General features: G+C 47.8%; 1 protein-coding gene across 1 annotated transcript; it reads left to right on the top strand.

The window, feature by feature from the left end:
- The first annotated feature begins 337 nt into the window (after nucleotides 1–337).
- Nucleotides 338–21730, top strand: MEIOSIN (meiosis initiator). The gene is made up of 13 exons (XM_058280456.1): nucleotides 338–408; nucleotides 7694–7784; nucleotides 10840–10951; nucleotides 12169–12303; nucleotides 13517–13762; nucleotides 15478–15586; nucleotides 16390–16490; nucleotides 16934–17089; nucleotides 17425–17498; nucleotides 18489–18653; nucleotides 18728–18963; nucleotides 19871–19960; nucleotides 21123–21730. Exons 1-13 carry the CDS (start codon nucleotides 338–340, stop codon nucleotides 21286–21288), a joined length of 1752 nt encoding a protein of 583 aa, XP_058136439.1. The 3' UTR covers nucleotides 21289–21730.
- Nucleotides 21731–21752: the final 22 nt, after the last annotated feature.

Here is a 21752-nt window from a genome sequence, read left to right on the forward strand (position 1 = left end):
AAGTCACAGTTTTGGGTCTGGTAGCCTCCATTTTGTGGTTTGGCCTCTCACTATTAAGAACTAAGTTCTAAGTTGAAATTTGGTAATGTATTGAATTTAGTTTTAGGTCTGGAACATTATTTGGGGGACCTCATTTACAATTTGGGATTGTGGACTTCAGTTTAGCGTTTTAGGTTTTAATTTGGGTCTCTGAGCCCTATTTGTGGGAGCTGGGTACTCAGGATATCTGAGTGCTCAAATGAGTAACATGGGTAAAATGATGGGTGTCTGCTTTGCTACCCATTCCTCCTGGAATCACAGAGGTCACTGATAATTTTCCCTTTTTCCCTCTTTGCAGATGTGGGGTCCCAGCAGGTGCTTGTGTTCTCCTGAACAGCCCAGAATCAGTTCTTTGGGTCCCAGTAATAGGTAAGTGCTCCCCCATCTACCTTGCAGCTCCACCACTTTGGTGAAAAGATAACAACATTGTTTACTGAGCCTTTACTCCTTGCCTGATTATTTACTAAGCCCTCGTTTGTATAATATCCTTTAATCCTTATAACAACCCCTTGAGGAAGTAAAGCGAACTCTGAGGTATTTGGCAAAGATCATTTATAAGGCCCTGTGGGATTTGATGTTCTGAGTTCCTTAATGCCCTTCCTTTCCTTTCTTTTATTCACTCATTCCTTTATCCATCAAGTACCTATTAAGTGTAGGAGTCTTACAGAGGGGATTCTCAAAGCAATTGAGGATTGGATCTGACCTCCCTCCCTCCAAAATCTGGATAAAAGAAAAATAGCCAGAGTTCATTTTAAGTCCTACCATTTCCCCCCCATAACTTTTTTTTTTGAGATTTATTTTTTATTTATTTCTCTCCCCTTCCCTCCTCACCGCCCCAGTTGTCTGCTCTCTGTGTCTGTTCTCTGCGTGTTCTTCCGTGTCCATTTCCACTGTTGTATTGTTGTCAGTGGCACCAGGAATCTGTGTCTATTCTTTTTTTTTTTTTAGGATTTATTTATTTATTTCCCCCCCATCCCAGTTGTCGGTTCTCTGTGTCTATTTGCTGTGTCTTCTTTGTCTGCTTCTGTTGTTGTCAGCAGCACGGGAATCTGCGTTCCTTTTTGTTGCGTCATCTTGTTGTGTCAGCTCTCAGTATGGGCCGCACCATTCTTAGGCAGGCTGCACTTTCTTTCGTGCTGGGCGGCTCTCCTTACGGGGCGCACTCCTTGCACGTGGTGCTACCCTACACGGGGACACCCCTGCGTGGCGGGGCACTCCTTGCACAACATCAGCACTGTGCGTGGGCCAGCTCCACAGGGGTCGAGGAGGCCGGGGTTTGAACTACGGACCTCCCATGTGGTAGATAGACGCCCTAACCACTGGCCCAAGTCCACCGCCCCTGTGTCTATTCTTGTGTCATCTTGCTACGTCAGCTCTCTGTGTGTGTGGCGCCACTCCTGGGCAGGCTGAACTTTCTTTCACCCTGGGCTCTCCTTACAGGGCACACTCCTTGCGCGTGGCACTCCCCTATGTGGGGGACACCCCTGTGTGGCAGGGCACTCCTTGCACAACATCAGCACTGCGCGTGGGCCAGCTCCACACAGGACGAGGAGGCCCGGGGTTTGAACTGCGGACCTCCCATGTGGTAGGCAGACGCCCTATCCATTGGGCCAAGTCCACTCCCCCCCTCAATAACTTTTCATCTTGTCATTTATTAACTCAAAAAATTAAGCATCTAATTTGTTCAGGTTCTCTTCTTAGGTACTGTGCTCACAAGGAGCATGATGGGGAAACTTGCTGCCCATTCCTCCTGGAATCCCAGAGGTCACCAACAATTCATTCTTTCCTACCCTTCTAGATATGGGACTGTTGTATTCATGAAGAGTCTTCAATGCAATTAACAGAAACCCAGCATAAGCATAAAGGGGAACCTATTTCAGGAGTATCAGGCTTGCCTGTTTCCAGGGTGGGGGGTTACAATGATATAGCCAATAGTCTGTCTTTCCTGGCTCTTCTTTTGTCAGTGTTGCCTTCTGTCTCAAGCAGGCTTTCCTTTTGTGTGGACAAGACATCTCCCAGCAGCTCCAGGTCCATATCCTGTCAGCAAAGAGAGCCCGTTTTGGGGATTGTCTCTGATTGGCCAAACCTGGATTATGACCCACAACCCTGAAGTGATCACTATAACTCTTTCTGGTTGGACCTTGGCTCTCTGTCCTATAGTGGAAGGAAAAGATGGGGGGAGTGTCTCTGAGCCACATGGACTGAGGAGGTGAGGTGGCTCCCCAAAGGAAAATCGAGGTACTATTACCGGAAAAAGGGGAATTCATCCAATATAGTACCTCCACTCTATTCTCTTACCCCTAAATCTCCTACCCCTAAATCATGCTGACAAAAGATGGTCCACACTCTGTCTTCAACTGTCATTTAATGAGCACTCTTTATGTCCCATGTACGATGCTAATGCCTTTCAGACAAGATCAAACTTTCCTGGATACCCGCACAAGTTGCACAGCATGTGGCAGAGCTGGGGTTCAAACCCAGGTCTATCGGCTTCAAAGACTGGAACTTAGAACCATCATGCTGCCTCTTGGGGCTGTTCCCTTCTTCGTCACACTTCAGGATCGTTCTTATTCTTAAATTCTAGTGAATGTTGAAGCACATTTGGGTCAGGGCCTTGGTTTTCCTATCTCTAATGTAAGAAGTTTGAACTACTTCTTGGTTAAGTCTCCTTCCAGCCCCAGTAGAATAAAGGAACTTGGTGGTGGTGGTGGGCGGGGGTGGTGTTGGACTGATTAGCTCAGGGAAGAAGAAACTCAGGAATTAAAGCCATTTGCTGTTTTCAGAGGCTGAGGAGCAGGAGTATCATTAATTCAACAGTTTTGTTTTGATTTTATTGAGCGCCTACTCAATACCAGGCATTATTTTAGAAGGTAGGGATATAGCCAAGGCTGCATTATGACTCGTGGGCCCTGAACATTTTCATCTTCCTCGTCACTACCTTCCTTCATTTAAAAAAAAAACATTAAAGATTATAGTTTATGACTGTGTTGGTATAAAGACAAATATAATCCACGTTGGATTATATTCATTTTTTTCTTCTGATTTAAAAGAAATGAAAACATTTTCAGGAGCCCCTAAAAGTATTGTGGGCCCTAGGCACAGTACCTACTATGCCTAATGATTAGTCAGCCTGGAACATAGCAGTAAATAGAAAAGATAAAAACCCTTGTCCTCATGAAGTTTATATTTATATTAAATAAATGAACAAAGAAATTCATTAGATTTAAATGAATAAATAAATTAGATTTCAGATGCTAATACATAGAATGGAGATGTGACAGAATGATGGTAAGGAATGGTTGGTCAAGAAAGACTTCTCTGAGGAGGTTAATTAGCTAAGAGCTGAATAACATGAAGAAACGGGCGATGTAAAAAATCAAGGTGAAAGAACATTCCTGGCTGAGAATAATAAAGAGCCTGAGGCAGAAAGAAATTTGGCGTTTTAGAGGAACAGGAAAAGGGCCCCTGTGGCTGGAGCTGACTTGTTCCCTGCAAACCTAGAGGGCAGAGCTGGGATTAACAATATTAGAGAATGTAAGGAAAGACCTTTGTTAAAACCAGAGCCGTCCGGCAAGGAAAGGGGCAGCAGCTTTGCCAGGGAGTTCCTGGCTCCTAGAGGCCTCTGAGCAGAGCCTAGGTTGCACCCATACAGGGCTGCTACCTAGGGGGTACAAAGATTTTGTAATTCTTCACCACCTTTTTTGCTCCTTCCAGGTAGGTTTTTCCCCTGGAATGTCTGTGTTTACGTAGAAGGCTTTCTTGTCCTTTGCAAAACCCAGTGTAAAAGCACAGCCACTATAATTGATACTAAATCCTCTATACCTCACACAGGGTCACAAAACATCTTGAACTTAGATAGATCTGGAACTTTTTTATCCTTGTTTTCTATGTTGCTTGCTGGGGGCTTCCAGGCTCCCCTGCCCTACCCTTGGAAGGAAAGTAGTATGCTAAAGATAAATATCAGGGCTGGCTAGGACTTTAGAGGTCAGCCTATCCAACTTTTTCTTTAAGTATAGAACCGTAACACCTCTGCCTCTCAAAATTATGGTTTCTTCCAGGAGGACATTGGAACATTGGAGATGAATGCTGGTTTTTGTTTTTGTTTTTGTTTTTGAGGTACTGGGGGTCTGGAATTGAACCCAGGACCTTGTATGTGGGTAGCTGGTACTTACCCCCTGATCCACATCAGCTTCCCTGAGTTGGTTTTATCATTTGTTTTGCTTGTTGTTTGTTTTTCTGTTTTTAGGAGGCACTGGGAACTGACCCTAGGACCTCCCATGTGGTAGCCGGGCATTCATCTGTTTGAGCCATATCCGCTTCCTGATTTGTTTTTCATTACTTCATTCAATTAACTAATATGTATCCTCTCCTGTGTTTGTAGCTTTTTGAAGAGCTGAGCTAAATATGTCATCCTCTGCCTAAAACCCTTTAATGGCTTCCTGCTAGTCTCAGAATCAAGGCAAAACTCCATACTATGGGCCTACCAGGCCCTGCCTCATTTGACCCCTATCCACTTCTCCAGCCTCCTCTCACCCCATGGGACTCCTTGTTTTCTGTGCTCCAGACACTCTAGTTTGATTTCCTTCCTTTCAGTTCTCCATGTTCCCTCCTGCCACAGGACCTTTGCACATGCTCCTTCTATTTGGAGTATACTGTTTTTCCCTCTTCACATATTCCTTTCCACTCATCCTTCAGATCAGATTCTGACCAGGTTTATTTCTTTAAGGAAGAACCCACTAATAAGGTCAAAGCTCCCTATTATAAGTTTCATAGCACTAAGTATCACCTTGTCTTTGAGTCCTTATCAGGGCCAGCTTCATGGGTTGTCACACAGGGCCCAGTGCTTAGAAGGGCTGTGTGCACGGGTTAATGCTCTCCTGTCGCCACCTTGAAATTCTTAATTTCACATGCATTTTCATTTGCACTGACTCCACAAATTATGTGTTTGGTTCTGTCCTGGGCACAATTTTATATTTGGGTGACAGTCTGAATAATCACTTTATTCCTTACTGTATTGTAGACTCCAGAATAAGGTGCTGGGTTTTTGTGGTAGTTGTTGTCATTGTTTTTATTTTATTTTATTTTTATTGTGGAAACATATATATGACATAACATTTCCTATTTGCTCTGTTTGTTTTTTTTGTTTTTTTTTTTTTTAAGATTTATTTATTTATTTAATTTCCACCCCTCCCCTGGTTGTCTGTTCTTGGTGTCTATTTGTTGCGTCTTGTTTCTTTGTCTGCTTTTGTTTCTTTGTCCGCTTCTGTTGTCAGCGGCACGGGAAGTGTGGGCGGCGCCATTCCTCGGCAGGCTGCTCTTTCCTTTCACGCTGGGCGGCTTTCCTCACGGGCGCACTCCTTGCGCGTGGGGGCTCCCCCACGCGGGGGACACCCTTGCGTGGCAAGGCACTCCTTGCGCGCATCAGCACTGCGGATGGCCAGCTCCACACGGGTCGAGGAGGCCCGGGGCTTGAACCGCGGACCTCCCATATGGTAGACGGACGCCCTAACCACTGGGCCAAAGTCCGTTTCCCTGCTCTGTTTGTTTTTGATCCTTTTATCTCAGCGACCTATCACAGTTCCAAGCACATAGCAGGTGCTTAGTAAGTTACTGCTGAATGAATAGGTGAGAAAGATTGTTTTAGGAGTTTAGAGTTTAGTCAGGGAGATGAGTGTTTACCATACTGCACCTGCATTTCAAGGGTACCACCTGAGTCTTATTCCTTTCTCTTTCTGTGGTATCCAGCATAGGAGCTGGAAGATAAGAAGTGTTAGTTCATGTGTGGAAGCCAGAAGTAAACATAAATCTGTAATCAAGGCAGTACTTTTGGCTTGGCCATGCTGATGGTGACACAAAGTGTTGTGGCAGTTCAGAGTGGGGGAGGAAGGCAAGGAGAGTTGGGGAAGGATTCCTGGAGCAGGTGGCTATTGCCCCTGGGTTGTGAAGGAAGATGAAGTGGAGATTGGTAGAGATGGAGGTGTTTGGGCACTTCCCATTGACTAACATGAGCAGTGGCAGTGCTAATGTGATTTGGGAGTGTCTTTTTTTTTTTTAAAGATTTATTTGTTTATTTCTCTCCCCTTTCCCCCACCCCAGTTTTCTGTTCTCTGTGTCTATTTGCTGCATCTTCTTTGTCCGCTTCTGTTGTCGTCAGCGGCACAGGAATCTGTTTCTTTTTGCTGCATCATCTTGTTGTGTCATTTCTCCGTGTGGGCAGCACCATTCTTGGGCAGGCTGCACTTTCTTTTGTGCTGGGCAGCTCTCCTTGTGTGTGGGGCTCCCCTACACGGTGACAACCCTGCGCGGTGACACCCCTGTGTGGCAGGGCACTCCTTGCGCGCATCAGCACTGCGCATGGGCCAGCTCCACACAGGTCAAGGAGGTCCGGGGTTTGAACCACGGACCTCCCATGTGGTGGACAGGCGCCCTAACCACTGGGCTAAGTCCATTTGGGAGTGTCTTTTGTCTCTCCATCTGTCAGAAGAGAGGGGTGGAGGTGTGTGTGCATGGGTTTATTATAAATTATGAATCCTGGGATTAGGCCCCAGAAGTTCAACTTCTTTCATGCATTTTTTTTTTCTTTTTTTTCATTTAGCAAATATGCAGTGAGCTCCGGCAATGTGCCAGACCCTGCACTAGATGTTAGTGATAGTGTGTCCCTCACTCAGCTGACAGCCCAGTGCAGGGTTCAGACAAGAATGTGAGCCCAGGGGCTGGGGGACCTCAGCAGAGGTACTATATGCATCCTGGGAGTTAAGGTCAATTGATGAGAGACAACCAAAGGAAGTAAGAGATGAGACCAGAAGAGCAGCAGGGCCCGACCATGAAGGTTTTATAAGCCATGTTCAAAGTGTTTTTTTTTTTTTGAGTGTTTTTTTTTTTAATTATTTATTTTTTTTAAAATTACATTATGAAAAATATGAGGTCCCATTCAACCCCACCGCCCCCGCCCCCCATTTCCCCCACAGCAACACTCTCTCCCATCATCATGACACATCCATTGCACCTGGTAAGTTCATCTCTGAGCATCACTGCCCCCCATAGTCAATGGTCCACATCATAGCCCAGACTCTCTCACGTTCCATCCAGTGGGTCCTGGGGGGATCTATAATGTCCCTTAATTGTCCATGAAGCACTATCCAGGACAACTCCACGTCCCGAAAGCGCCTCCACATCTCATCTCTTCCTCCCGTTCCCCACACCCAGCAGCCACCATGGCTACCGTTCCCACACCCATTCCACATTTTCTCTGTGGACATTGGATTGGTTGTGTCCATTCAAAGTGTTTTAAACTTGATCCTTAACAATGGGGTGGCACTGAGAGATTTGAAACACGGAAGTGACATGGTCAGTTTTGTGTTTTGGTGAGATCACCAGACTCTAGTACAAAGAACAGGTTGAAGGAGGCCAGATGGGAGACTGGGAGAACTCTGAGGAGGTCAATACACAGACTAGGGCCAGAGGCTGTGGGAATGGACAAGATTTGGTGACTGATTGGACAGGGGGGTGATGGAAAGTCCAAATGAGGCCTGGGGATTCTGCCTTGGGTGCCTGGAAGACTGTCATTCATGGGGAACACTGAGGCGGTTTGGAGGTCAGATAGCAAATTCCATTTTGGACATCCTAACGAAAACCAGTTCTTGTCCCAAAACAGGAAGCAGAGGAAAAACCATACCAGCAAACTGCAAGAGCTGTCACTGCTGCTACCTGTGGCTCTGAAGACCGGTATTAAAAAGCTCACCAAGGTATGGGGACTAAAGGAGAGCAGGTAGATGTGGGGGCACAGATCTTACATGTCAATGAGCAGGTTAAACTCTCTGACCTGGGAAAATTAGACCCTTTCAATGACAACACTGGAGTAGGTATGTTCCTGCCCTGAATGGGGATTACTGGGAGTCTGGGCTCCCATGACTAGATGCCTAGGAGATTCTTCTTTGCAAAGGAGGCAGGAAAGCTGGGAGAGGGAAATGGGAAGGTGCCTGGTAAGATCACCCAGCCTGGGTACTCTCTCCAGTTCCACAACCACAGAGCTTTGGGCAAGTTGTTCAGCCTTGTGAGCCTCAGGGTTCTCAACTATAGAATGAGGAAAATAACTCCTGCTACCCAGAAATATTATGAAACAGAAATGACATAACTGCTGTGACCAGCCCAGCACATAGCATGTCCTGAAAAAAATGCCAGTTCCTTCTCTGTATACCTTGTTTTGTAATCTGTGGCTACCATCTCCATGATATAGGAATAGATAAGATTTCTCTGTGTGTTCCCAGTGACTGCTCGATAAATGTATATAGTGCTGAGCTAAAACCTTGCTCCCACTGGGAATAACTTAATATGAGACTCAGATTGCCTTAAGGCTTTGTGTCTGCTCAGCCACAGATGTTTTCTTGATATGTTTTCTCTCATTCATTCACTCTTCAGCCATTTATAGAAAGATTGCTAGATGCCAGAAGCTGTTCTGGTTGCAACAAAGGGAAGCAAATTCTCTGAATTTGGTCAGGAAGATAAAGATTTGCATACAGAGATAATGGGTCACAGCCAGAATGTGTTACTTGCCCTTAGAAAGGTTCAGAGGGGTGGGCATTTTGCAGAGATTTCCCTGACCCTAAACTTTACCTTTTCCCTGGCCTCCCACATTCTGTCAATCACCAGGTCATGCTGATTCCCCTTCCTAAATATTTCTCAATAGTAGGTGATTGAATTAGTTTCCTGTGGCTGCTGTAACAAAATACCACAAACTTAGTGGCTTAAAACAGCACAAGTCTATTATCTTACAGTCTGGAGGTCAAGTCCAGATTCATTCTCAAAGTATCATCAGGGTTGGTTCCTCTTGGAGGCTCTAGAGGGGAATCCATTTCCTTGCCTTTGTGAACTTCTAGAGGCCATCCTGCATTGCTTGGTTTGTGACTCCTTCCACCATCTTCAAAGCCAGCAGCATATCCTCTTCAGATCTCTCTCCTCTCCCACTGACAGATCACCTTCTCTGCCTTTGGCGTTCTTGCCTCTTATAAGAACCCCTGTGATGACATTGGGCCTACCCTTATGACCCAGGATGATCTCCCCATCTCAAGAGCCTTAACCCCATCACATCTGCAAGGTCCTCTGTGCCATCTAAGGCAAATATTCACAGGCTCAGGGACTAGGACATAGTCATCTTGCGGGGAGGTGGGGCATTATTCATCCTACAAAAATATCTAAGGAGCTTTTTTCCTCCGACCTGAAACTGAGAATTTGATGTGTATTGGTGATGCGATGGGCTCCTGGGAGAGGCAGAGATGAGTAGGACCCAGTCCTGGCCCTTGACAATGACAGTCTAGTCAGGTGATATGCAACATTTCATGACTAACCAGGTGACCACATCTCTTTTGGAATCCTCCCAGGTCCCAGCACATTTCCTTACCATTTATTCTCTGCTGTCTTGATCCCTCATTCTCCCTTAAGTTGAGTCATCTGCTCTACATGCACCCTGCATCCTGGTTTTCACACTCCCACCTGACCAGTCTCTTCCTGAAGTGTATCATTACCACCCATCCCAGGGTCATGTGACATGCTGACTCCAGTGCTTAATAAGCCACTGGGACCTATAGTTTGTTGTGTCCCCCATATTGAGACCTAGGGTTCAGTTTAGATTTATGGCATCCTTCCTTACCCTGTCAGTTATGTGTCCCCTCTCCCATATGATCCTGGAGCATCTTCTCCCACTGATCTCTTGATTCTGGTGCATGGGATATAGAAATCAATTAGTTACAGTCTTTACCCTCAAGTAGTTCAAGGTCAGTGGAAAAGAATGACACATAAACAGATAAATAAAAAACAGTGTGGCAAGTGCCTTCATGGAAATAGGTACAAGGTGTTACAAGATTACTAGGAGGGACATCTAATCTTGCTGGGCTCAAGAGGCCAGGTAGGTAGGAGAGATTCTGGAAGAGGAGACCACTGTGCTGAGGCTTCAAGCAGGAGAAGCTAGGTGAGGGGTTTTGTGGGAAGAAGAGGTAGACTTTGCAGATTGAGAATGTAGCATGTGCAAAGGACCGGGGGCAAAGCTGAACAGTGCATGCAGGAAAACTGGACCAGGAGGCAAGTAGATCTGGGTTCAGATCCTAGCTCTGCCACTTCCTCTCTGAAGCCTTAGTAAATCCCCTTTGTACTCTCAACCTCAGTGTCCTTAACCGTAACCCTCTCTCACTGAGCCATGGTAAAGATTAAACAGCAAATAGGAAGTGGTTGCGGCTCAAGTGATAGAGCTTCCACCTACCATATTGGAGGACCTGGGTTTGAGGCCTCCTGGTGAAAAAAAAGAAGAGAAAGCTTGCCCATGTGGTGAGCCAGTGCCCACTCAGTGAGCCAGGGCCCGCACAAGTACCTGCGCGAGGGCCTGCGTGGTGAGCCAGTGCCCCGTGCAAGTGAGTCATGCAGCAAGGTGATGGCTCATCAAAAGAGAGACCAGGGAAGAGTCAAAGTGAAGCACAGCAGAAACCAGAAACTGAGGTGGTGCAATTGACAGGGAACCTCTCTCCACATCAGAGATCTCCAGGATTGAATCCCAGTGAATCCTAGGAGAGAAAATGAGAAGAGAAGGCAACACAGACAGGAAAAACAGCAGGGCTGGAGGAGGGGAAGGGGGGAAATACATAATACATAAATCAATCAGTCAATCTTTTTTTAAAAAAAAGATTAAACAGCAAAAACAGAACATCCCTGCCAACTGAGAAATGGTTGGAGGTGATAGGGGGTAGTCCCCAGCAGCCTCATGTTCTCTTGAGCCCTGGCTCTTTTGTTTAATCCTGTCTTTTCTTTTGGCAGAAGGAGATTCTGCTGCATGTTCTGCACTACATTCAATACCTCCAGAGAAGCATTGATGTGGCTAAGGCCTTACTCAAATTCCACATCACTGATGGGGAAGATGGACTTGGGGGTAAGTCCAGCCAACACTTTCTGGTACCTCCTACATGCCTAAGTGTTGTCCTGGCTGTCAGGGTCACTGAGTGACTTAGATGAGTCCAGACCCTCCTGGATCTAAGTCTCAAGGGGGAAACAGAGCCAGAGAGATGGGTGAATTGCTATGGGAACCAGGAGGGCATCTGAGATGACTATGACGGGGAGGGACCTTGGCTGGGCCTTCAAGGACAGTAGGAGAAGAAGGAAACCCTGAAAAGCAGAAGAAGCAATCTTAACAGAAGTGTGCAGACATGAGAAGACGTGTGGAATGTTTGGGGAAAGGCAAGTGGTTCGGGGAAAGGCAAGTGGGAAAGTGAGTGATTGGGGAGACCAAGTAGCATTGGAGCAGGGAGTACAGGCTCTGGAGCCAGGTCCTGACTCCGTGCACAACTCTGTGACCTTAACCTCTCTGTGCTTCGTTTCATCGTCTGCAAAATGGGAATAATAGCAGTACTTCCCTTCTTTGTTTGTTGTGTTAATATACATAGAGAGCATAACCCATAACTCTATATATAGGGTGCTGTTGCTGTTACTGGAGTATAAAATACAGAGGCAGAGTGGAGGAGACATTCAACAGGGACAGAGATGGCAAGGGTGGGATCTAAAGGGCTTTGGGCACCCAGCAAAGGAGCCTGGTTTTTCATGAGGAAGATGAGGACTACTGAGGATTTTAAGCCGGAGAAGGGTCATGGCCAGATTTGTTTTTTCAAAAAGCAGTCCCTGACATCTAGTGTGGAGGATGGGTTATTAAGTGAGAAACTGGAATCAGGAAGATCAGCAAGATGCTTTAGAGACAGTGAGGCCCAATCTAGCACTGAGGCTGAGGATGTGGACAGCACTGGGTAAATTTGGAAGATGGTAATGAGAAAGAATAGAAAAGACCTAGTGAGAGGCTTGAGGAAGGTGGAGAGGAATTGGTATGAGGGGAGGAAGATGGGGAAGCCTTTGGGAAGCATTGGGTCTGTTTTCTCCTGCCCCAGAGTACAGAATAGTACTGAGTTTTAGCCCTATACTCCTGCCACCTGGCTGCACAACCTCAGACAAGTCCTATCTCCTCCCAGGACCACAGTTGCCTTGTTTATAAAGTCAGCCTGGAGATGGTGGCTGGCCTCCAGGACTGGGAAGAATCGTCTGGAAGGCAGGATATATGATAGATGAGGGGATCTGACCTGTCTCCTTCTCCATCTTGTGAAGGGCTGGGTCGGAGCCCAGTTGTGGGCCCGGCAAAGGAGAGACACACCACGCCATCCAGCTCCCCACAGTCTCGGAAGTCACGTCTTCCAGAAGCGTGTTGGAAACCTCAGAAGAAGCAGCAGATCCGGATGTCAGGTACACTCTGTCAGGAGAGGCAGAACAGGAAGCAGGTTGAATCAGAGCTGGGCTCCTTCTCCAGTGATGCCACCCCTGTGGGGAGTCCTGGTCAGCAATCCTGAGCCCCTTTCTAAGCTTTAGAGTCAGGCAGGCCTGCCTTCAACTCCTGACTCCTCAGCTTCCTTGCTTGGAGGCTGTGGTAGGTCACTCTCCTGCTCTGAGCCTCAGCTGCCTTGTGTGGAAATTGTAGCACATACCATAGGGTTGTCTTAAGGATTATATAAAAGCATATATGCTTATGCCAGTTCAACAGTGCTTGGCACATGGTCAGTGCTCAACAAATGGAAGCTGCTATTGTTATTACTTGTTGTCTTTATAGCTGCTTAAGTCTTCTACCCATGGCCTAGGCATCAGGGAGCATGCAGTGGTGGAAAGACCCCAGGGTGGGAATCAGGAGTCCTAGGTCTGGTCCCAGCACTGCTCCCAACTTCCCATATAGCCCTTTACCCTTTATGGGCCTCAGTTTCGAGGTCATTAAAAAGGGGAGTTGGATGTAATCAATGTGTTTTCAGCCCTGGCTGCACATTTGAATCCTCTGGGGAGTTAATATGCCTATGTGGCTAATATATGTATAAGCCTATACCTCACTTTTGGAAATTCTGATCTAATTAGTTTGGGGTAAAATTTGAGCAAGAACTTTTTTATTTTTTTTCAATTTTTAAAAATTTTGTATTGTGTTAACATATATACAATATAAAATTTCCCCTTTAAACCACTTTAAAGTATATAATTCAGTGGTATTAATTACATTCACAAGATTGCGATATCATCACTGACATCTGTTACCAAAACTTTTCCATCAGTATTTTTTAAAAGTATTTTTTAAAAGTAGATGCCAGTTTGCAGAGTCTGAAAGAGAACCTGTCACATTGATCGAGTCTACTGCTACAAAATTCTTCAGAAAGCTGAGTTAAAGAAGTGGGTTTAGACTTGCAGAACTACCTGGCATCAGTAGTTTTTAAAAGCTCTCAAGGTAATTCTCACATGTGATCAGGGGCTGGAAGCATTTGACAAGGTGATCTCTAATTGAGGATTGGGACTTACTGAGTGACCAGGCCAGGCAGAGCATTGAAACAGGTGTTGGGCCCGGAGAAAAGAAGCCCCCAACCTGAGCAGGCATATTCTGGTGACAGTCCCCAGGCTCCTCTGACATCTGTCTCTGCTCTCACAGAACGCCAGACTCGGGCCCAGAAGCCTCGCCGCTCTCTGGTCCTGGACAGGCCTGAGAAGCAGGAGACCCCATCCCCTGACCAGAGAGGAGGAACCATGGGGAGAACCATCACTTCTCCAAGACGCCCTGACTCCTGCAGACACCTCCAGGCCGTGTTGCCCTTGTTTCAAAAAGGAAGAAAAGGAGGAAGATCCAGGCTGACATTGCTGGAAATGGCTGAGAAGAGCATCCACTGTGGCTCCTCAAGTGGGTTTCTATCTTCACCACTGACTTGGTCATTCTTTTCTTTAAATTTTTTTTTTTTAATTTTTAAAGAAGTTTAGATTACATAAATGTTACATCGAAAATATAGGGGATACCCACATACCCGTCCCCCTCCCACCCTTTCCCCTATTAATAACATTTTACACGCGTGTGGTACATTTGTTAAAATTGCTGAACACATATTGAAGCACTGCTACTAACCATGGACTATAGTTTACTTTCCTTTACGCTGTGTACTGCACAATTTTATAGGTTTTGACAAAATGTATAATGACCTGTATCCATCATTGCCATATCATGCAGAACAATTCCAGTGTCCCCAAAATACCCCATGTTACACCTATTCTTCCCTCTCCCTTCCTTCAGAACCTTTGGTGACCACTGTCTTTGTATCAGTCTTACATGTTCTTCCCTTACTAGAATAGTAATGTCTTTTTTAGTCCATAGTTGCATTCCCTCCTTACGTTTGTTCATTCCTCAATCTTGAGGATTTGGGGATGTTGATGCCCACTCTGCTTCCGATTGAGAGGGGCTTAGATCCCATGGGGCAGATGGATGGAACTGTTTTGCTTGCAGCTATTGATACCGTTTTTTGAGATGGGAGTTGTCCTTCATCATCCTTTTGTTAGTTGTCCCTGGGTGTATCAAATGAACTGTGGAGTAGATGTTGGTTGCAACTTTGCTGAGATTCAGGGTTCAAGACTTGGTCATTCTTTTTACATTTTTTATCGGGCATCTGCTGTGTCCCAGGCCCAGTACCAGGGCTGGGGATACAGTACTGAGCAGGAGAGACACTGTTTCTTACTTGTCACATCTTATGGTCTCTCTCCCAACTTACTTTTTCATTTTAGGCTCTTTTGAGGGTGTGAGGATGGGATGAGATCATTGTCAACCTTGTGTGGGCTTCAGGCCACAGAACCGGGGATAAGGTCAGGACCCTTCCCAAGGCTTCACTTAAAACAGACAATCTCTCTCATGACTCCCCTATTATTGGTAAAGGTGTGATGAGGCACCCAGCAGAGAGCTGCCGAGAAAGAGGCCTATTTGAATTCCAGGTCCAGACTGGCCTCAGACCAACGGTGAGGCCTCAAATCATGTAATTCCTCTATTCGGTCATTGAGCAACAACACCCTGAGCATCTCCTCCGTGCCAAGCCACGCATGGGGTGCTGGTGACACAGCAGTGGCCATACTTGCAGTCCAGTACAGGACTGATGTGGTAGTACAGTGTGATCCAGGCTTGCCAGGGGCCTCAAAGGAGGCATCTGACCCAGGCTTGGGGGGCAGGGAGGGCTTCCTAGCTCTTCTGTTAGCAGAATGACCTTGGGCAAGTTACTCAGTATCTCATGCCTCAGTTTACTTATCTGTAAAATTCAGCAAAACGTGACCGAATAATATGTGAAATGCTTAAAACAGTGCTGGCACAATGTAAGCACAAAATAACTTTTTTGTTATCATCCTCATCATCCTTGCTTTTCCATTAAAGGGTATTATCTTCATTACAGCTTCTGACAGTGATGTATGATTCAGGAAACCTGAATCCCTTAGCCTCACACAGAGGCCCTGCAGCCTGAGGTTTAGACTAGGATGGGGGAGTGAGAGACTGTGGCAGAGCCTGGTACCTCTCTGCTCCCTGTATCTGTGAATCCTGGAATTTGGCCCAATCCACAGAAGTGATTATCCTGCTTTGCCCCCTAGGTTGCTGTTGCAGAAACAGCCCCCAGGATGATGGACCTTACCCTGCCATTGGGGTCCAGAAGGGTACTGAGAGGATCCATTTTCTCAGCTTGGCACAGCCCTTTCACAGGTAAGGGAACTCTGAGGTCAGACGGTGGGTGGGACTGAGGTATTGGTCTGGTATGGTTGAGGGGTGGTGAGAAATGAGGTTGATTTACAAGTGGCTTTGTGCCCGGTGTTTGAATTCACAATAAAGCCTCACTTTCTATCTTGTACTGTGGCAGCTACCTCCTCACTGGTCCCACTGCCTCCCATCCCCTGCTCCAGCCTGTCCTCACTAACACATAGACCTTGACCATGTCAGTCCTTTGCTTGGTCCTACAGGACAGAACCCAAATATCTTAACTGGCATTTGAGACCCTTCTCTGACCCCAGCTCATTTCACCAACCCTCTTCCTGCCCTCCACCCATGAATCTGACACTTAACAAAACCAAAGTATTTGCCATTCTCCAAGTAAGTCATGCCCTTGCCCCTTCTGGTCTTTCACACTCTAGTCCTTCCAGGAGTACCTGCTCCCTGCATCCACCTGGAAAGCGCAACAGTTCTTCAGGCCTGAGCTCAGCTATGTCTTCTCTTCTGCCCTGCTCACCCTCATCCTTTTCCTTGAGTTCACATCACTGCACTGCCTCCTGGGCTGTCAGTGTCTGTTTACCTGCTGCCTGTCCTTGTAAGAACTGTTGCTCTGTGATGGCAGGGGCCCCAGCTGATTAAGCATCCGGCCCCCAGTGCTCCACACAGGGGCCAGCACAAAGAGGGTCTATGTCTGACTTAGCTAGCAACACTGAGACTCCACAGGGAAAACTGCTTGCCCGGGTAACATAGCAAGCCTGTGCAGGGCTCTGTCTCTGCCTCTTAAATTCTTTCTCTTGCAGGCAGAAGCTGGTGCACTACGATTCCAGCGAGGAGGTGGATGAGGGTTTTCCAGATGCTGACCCTTGGCTTCCTGCCTGGACCCCAGAGAGCAGCCCACATGGTGAATGAAACGCTGTCTCTCCTCCATGTAGTTTTGTGTGGGGCCTTCTTGGTACCTTCCTTTTAAGGATTTCAGTGGAAGGGGAAGAAGCAGGCTGCTAACAAATGCCTGCTGTCATTTCTCCCACTGGTTCCCATGACAGACATTACTAATCAGTTGCCACACTGTTAAGTCCAGATGTGGCTCAGAATCTTTCTTAACACAGAGCTCCAGGTAGCTACAATCAGTCTGTTGGATCTGGCACGGTATGATATTGATTTTTTTCTTGCCATCCCTGACATCCTGCCAGGTATCATGCCTCTGCATTTCCTTTACTAAGCACTCAAATGACGAATTGACAGTCACCCTTCTCCTGTGTCTGGCACTATCTCTGCAAACAAGCTGCTCTGGTGGGGAGAAGGGAATTTCTGGCCACACCTCTGAGCCAGGTGTTTCCTTTTCAGGGAGCCCACTGGCCTTGGGGCCTCCTCAGATTGGAAACTGGAGTGCAGTAGGCCACCCGAGTGAGATCCTGGAACTCAGCCCTTCCCTCTTCAGCTCCCCAGGGAAACTGCTGCCCGAGCAGATCTTGGAGGATGGCACAGAATATCTGACCCAAAGTGAGCACCAGGGCTGGACCTAACACTGAGTTCATCAGGATAACCCCAGACGAAGCTGACCCAGGCCCTGCCTCAAGTAGCTCACATGCCTAGTGGGGAACAATCCCATCTGGTGTAGTGAGTGTGATGATAAAGGGATAGAAAGAAGGCTCTGGGCACCTGGGGCAGGAAGCCCCTCTCTCTGCCCCAGATGTCGGATAGGTCCAGAGAGACTGGATTTGGATGTTGGGTGGGAGATGCCAAAGCACAGAATCAGAGAAGGGGCATTCCACATTGTGGGGATTGTGGAGATAGAGGCACTTCCGTTCCAGCATCCCCTCTGGTCTCCCTCACAGCTCTCTTTGAAGAAGTGTACTTAGGGCCTGACTCTTCACCTCCTGCCTGCACGTCTGAGGCTCCACAGAAGCAGGTAGGCATCTGTCCACCTGCTTACCACCCAGCCGACCGTGGAGAAGGCCATCCTTATTTCCACACATTACTCACTGCCTGGTTTCAACTCATTCATCCCTTCAACCTCTTCCTACCCCCTCAACCCCCCACCCTCCATCCACTCACATTTTTGCTCACCCTTCCATCCACTTGACTGCCCAGTCTTTGAACATTCATTGCTGGCTACAAGGAACCAGGCTTTGTGCTGGGCACTTGGACTGAAGGAGACAAAAATATGATAAAAGCTAAAAACTGTCCAGTGCCCATAAGAGATTTTACAGCTACTCTATGAAGTAGGCTCTCTTGGGACCCTCATTTTACAGATGAGGAAACTGAAAACTGAAACAAAAGTGATCCCAGGAAATATTATTTGGATTAGGGACCAAACCTAGGACTCCCTCCCAGGCCCCTGACCTAACCCTGTGTACACTGTCTACCCCCAGGAACTCACCCTGATGGAGAGACAGCCCCATCAGAGACTCTAATCCCCAAGTAATTCTTCCAGGGTCAGAATTACCCCTGCTTCAGTGGGTAACTGATTGGCAGTGGAAATAAAAATAGATACCATCAGCAGAGCTCTTACAAAGTGCCAGGCACTACACTAGATGCTTATCAACTCTACAAGGTATATATTGTTATCACTATTTTATAGATTAAAGTGATGCTCAGGAAAGTTAAGTGACCTACCCAAAGGCATAAACCAGCAAATGATATGGTACAATGATGGTTTTAAGAGACATTGCCCCAGAGTAGGGGGCAGAACACCTGAACCCAATTCAGGCCCAATCTGCTTCCCTATGGGGCCTTTAGAACATTTGCTTGAATGTCCAAGGGGGCATTTGCATGAGATTATCTTTCATCAGAGCTGTTTCTGATACTAATATTATGTCTCCAATCGGCTGTGACTGGAGGGTGAAGATCACCTTCTGTGTCTACTCACATCCCTCCCCATCTTTCTCCTATGTCCCAGGACATCCTGCCTGAGGTCCCCAGCACCCCTCCCGACTCCCACAGCCTGCTCCAGTCCTCGGTCTCACTAGACCACTGCTACCTGTCGCTGAGTGAGAACAGCAGGGCACCATCCAGCCCGAGTTCTGGGGAGACCGACACAGAGTTCGTGTGGAAACAGCAAGAGGTGAGAGGAGACAGCCGTCCACGAGGTCAGTCCCGCATCTCCTGCCCTCTCTCATCTCTCTTCCCCCCACCCAGGCTGACCCTGCAGGCTTGCAGTCCTCCAGTGACGAGGATGGAGACTGCACATGGACGCCCACCCGGCGGGCCTCAACTCTGCCCCCAGCTGGGAGAAAGGCCAGGAGGAGCCGGGCAGGCAGGGTCCCTGTGAAGCCCAAGGAGGCCAAGAAAGTCCCCTGTACGACACAGATAAAGAAAAAATGTGTCAACGGCTTCATCATGTTCTGCAGGATGAACCGGAAGCAGTACATTAGGTAGGCAGGGAGCACTCTCTGCCCACAAGTAGGGCCGTCTTGATCATCTGCCTCTCTACCAACTGCCCCCACCCCTTTTGCATCCCTTTGCAGTCTGATACTACACATGTCCAGGAACAACCCACCGATTCTTCTCAGCCTCAGCTCTCCCCCAGAATTTAACCTGGCCCCATTATATCGTCAGGACCTTTCAGTTGTAAGCAATAAAACTCAACTCAGTCTTTAAGGAGAAAAGGAACGGAAATTAGTTTGCTTATAGAACCTTAAAAAAGAAGAAAAGGGGGTATAGATTGCCTTCGGGTATCTCTAGAGGATTGAACAGTGCTGTTTGGAATCTCTGTCCTCCTCTCAACTCCCTTCTCTTCTGGGCTGGCTTCGTTCCCAAGCTCTGCCATGTGGGGGCAGGACTGCCCCAGTAGGTGCAGGCTCAAGTGCTGTCTCCCATCTGAGCAACCCCGGGGGAAAAAGAGCTCTTCATTTCTACTTCTTCAAGCCAGAGTTCTTGGGGCTGACTTGGATTAGATCAGATGCCCAGTCCTGAGCCCATCACTGCCAGACCTGGAGCTGGGGGATGGGGAGCCTCTCAAGCCCCAGGGACCAATATCAAAGAGCTAGTTCCCTTACAGGAAAATCCAGATGCTGGTGCCAGGAGGGTGCAGGCAGGTCCCCTACACTCTCCTGGGACACTGGGTCCCCCACTGAAAACCATTTAATCCACCCTGTTCTTTGATTCCTCACCTTCAAGGAGTACCTAATGGAGACCTTTTGTGCCAATCAGAATAGGAAAGATCTTGTTCTCAGATGGGAAAACAGGCTTCAGGTGGTCAGGGGACCCTCATATGCCTCAGTTCAAGCCAGGGTGCTCTGTAGGCCTTTCCTTACCTCCTCACCTTCCTTCCTGTCCCAGAGCCTGTCCTGGGACTGCGTCCACGGCTGCCACGAAGGAGCTGGCCCAACTCTGGCGGGTGATGACCCAGCAGGAAAGGAAACCCTATTGGTGAGAAGCCCCCTTGCCCAGTAAGGCTTGGATGGTAAAGTGGAGGGGGCTGCCTGAATCTAATCATGCTGGATTTTCAGAGCCTTCATCTTCATGGTAGTAGAAACAGGTTGAAGGTATACTGAGGTGGAGGATTCGTATGTAGCAGACTTATGAAATATTTGGTGACAGAAGTGGAGGGACTTCACGTGTAACTAAGAAGGGCTGATAGCTTGGTCCAGGATTTGGACCTTGCTGCCTTAAATTTCTTTTGCCATCTTTGCCACAGGGAGTTTATAGGAACGTGGTCCTACTTCCTGTCATTTGGCTTCTTCCTTCCCTCCTCCTTTTAGACCCCCCTCAACCCTCTCCTTTTTACCAACTGCCTGGGGCTGCCCTCTGCTCATTGCCAAATGGGTCCCCTGAAACCCAAAACCCAAGTGGATGTGCACTTTTTTTTTTTTTTAGATCCATGGACTTCATAGTTCTTTTTCTTTTTTCTTTTTAAGATTTTTATTTATTTCTCCCGCCACCCCGTTCCCTGCATTGTCTGCTCTCTGTGTCCATTCGCTGTGTGTTCTTCTGTGTCTGCTTGTATTCTTATTAGGCGGCTCCTGGAACCAATCCTGGGACCTTCCAGAGTGGGAGAGAGGCGATTATTCTCTCACGTCACCTCAAGTCCCTGTTCTGCCACATCTTATTTTGTCTTCTCTGTGTCTCTTGTTGTGTCATCTTGCTGCACCAGCTCCCCACAGCATCCGGCACTCCTGCACGGGGCAGCTTTCCTGCACTGAGCGGCATTCCCACACAGGGCAGCACACCTGCGCAGGGTGGCACTTGCGCGTGGGCCAGCTTCCCCTCACCAGGAGGCAACCCTGGGCATCAAACCCTGGACCTCCTGTATGGTAGACGGGAGCCCATTTGGTTGAGCCACATCCGTTTCCCGTACATGCGTACTTTTTAACAGATCCTCAGAGGAGCATGGGAGTCTGGCAAAGTGTCCTTGGCCGAGTCCCACTTTCCAGGCCAGGACCTGGAAGCCAAGGCTCGCTCAACAGGGCCTCGCTAGCAGTGACCTCGCCCGGCCCTCCTCACTGCTGGGGCCAGAGGGTGAGGGTGGAACAGAGATGCCTGGGAGGTGAGTGAGGAACAGCCCTGTCCGTCCTGCCACGTCTCCCTTCAGCATCAAGGCACGCAGGTTCAGCCGCCAGCACAACCGGATCGTGAAGCAGGACAGCTCCAGCAGCGAGAACGAGGACTGGGAGACCCCCAAGCCCTTCTACCAGCTGCTGGCCGAGAAGGCCCGCTGCTCCCCACACCCGGCCTCTCCCCTGCCTCCGCCTCGTTAGTGAGAGCTGGGGGCCCCACCTCTCTTCCCTTGCCTCCTAGCAGTTACTCCAGCTATTGTTTGGAACCTGGAGCAGGTGATGGGGAGATGGGCCCCTTCACTAGTACCTGCAGGGCAGGAGAGGGGGGCATACTTACTGACCCTGGTGCTGTGTGTGTTGTGAGGCTGCCATGGGCAGCCTGACCTCTGCCCACGTGGGACTGCTGTCCTTCTCGCAGCCCCCTTCCTACCCTACAGCTTATCAGAGGAACTTTAGGCTGGAAGGATGAAAACCCTAAATGAATTGCAGGGAAGTGAAATTAATGAGAAAGAGTTCACCTCTGCCTTTCCTTTCCCCACCTCAGAATCAAATAGTTTCAACCTTGTTCATTCTCACCTCACCCTACCCCACCTCCACTGTTTTATTTATAACTATTTATTGTTTTAAACAAAATAAAGCAAAGCAAACGGAACCCTTGATTCCAG

Source organism: Dasypus novemcinctus, chromosome 18, assembly GCF_030445035.2.
Source record: "Dasypus novemcinctus isolate mDasNov1 chromosome 18, mDasNov1.1.hap2, whole genome shotgun sequence".
NCBI classification, from domain to species: Eukaryota; Metazoa; Chordata; class Mammalia; order Cingulata; family Dasypodidae; genus Dasypus; species Dasypus novemcinctus.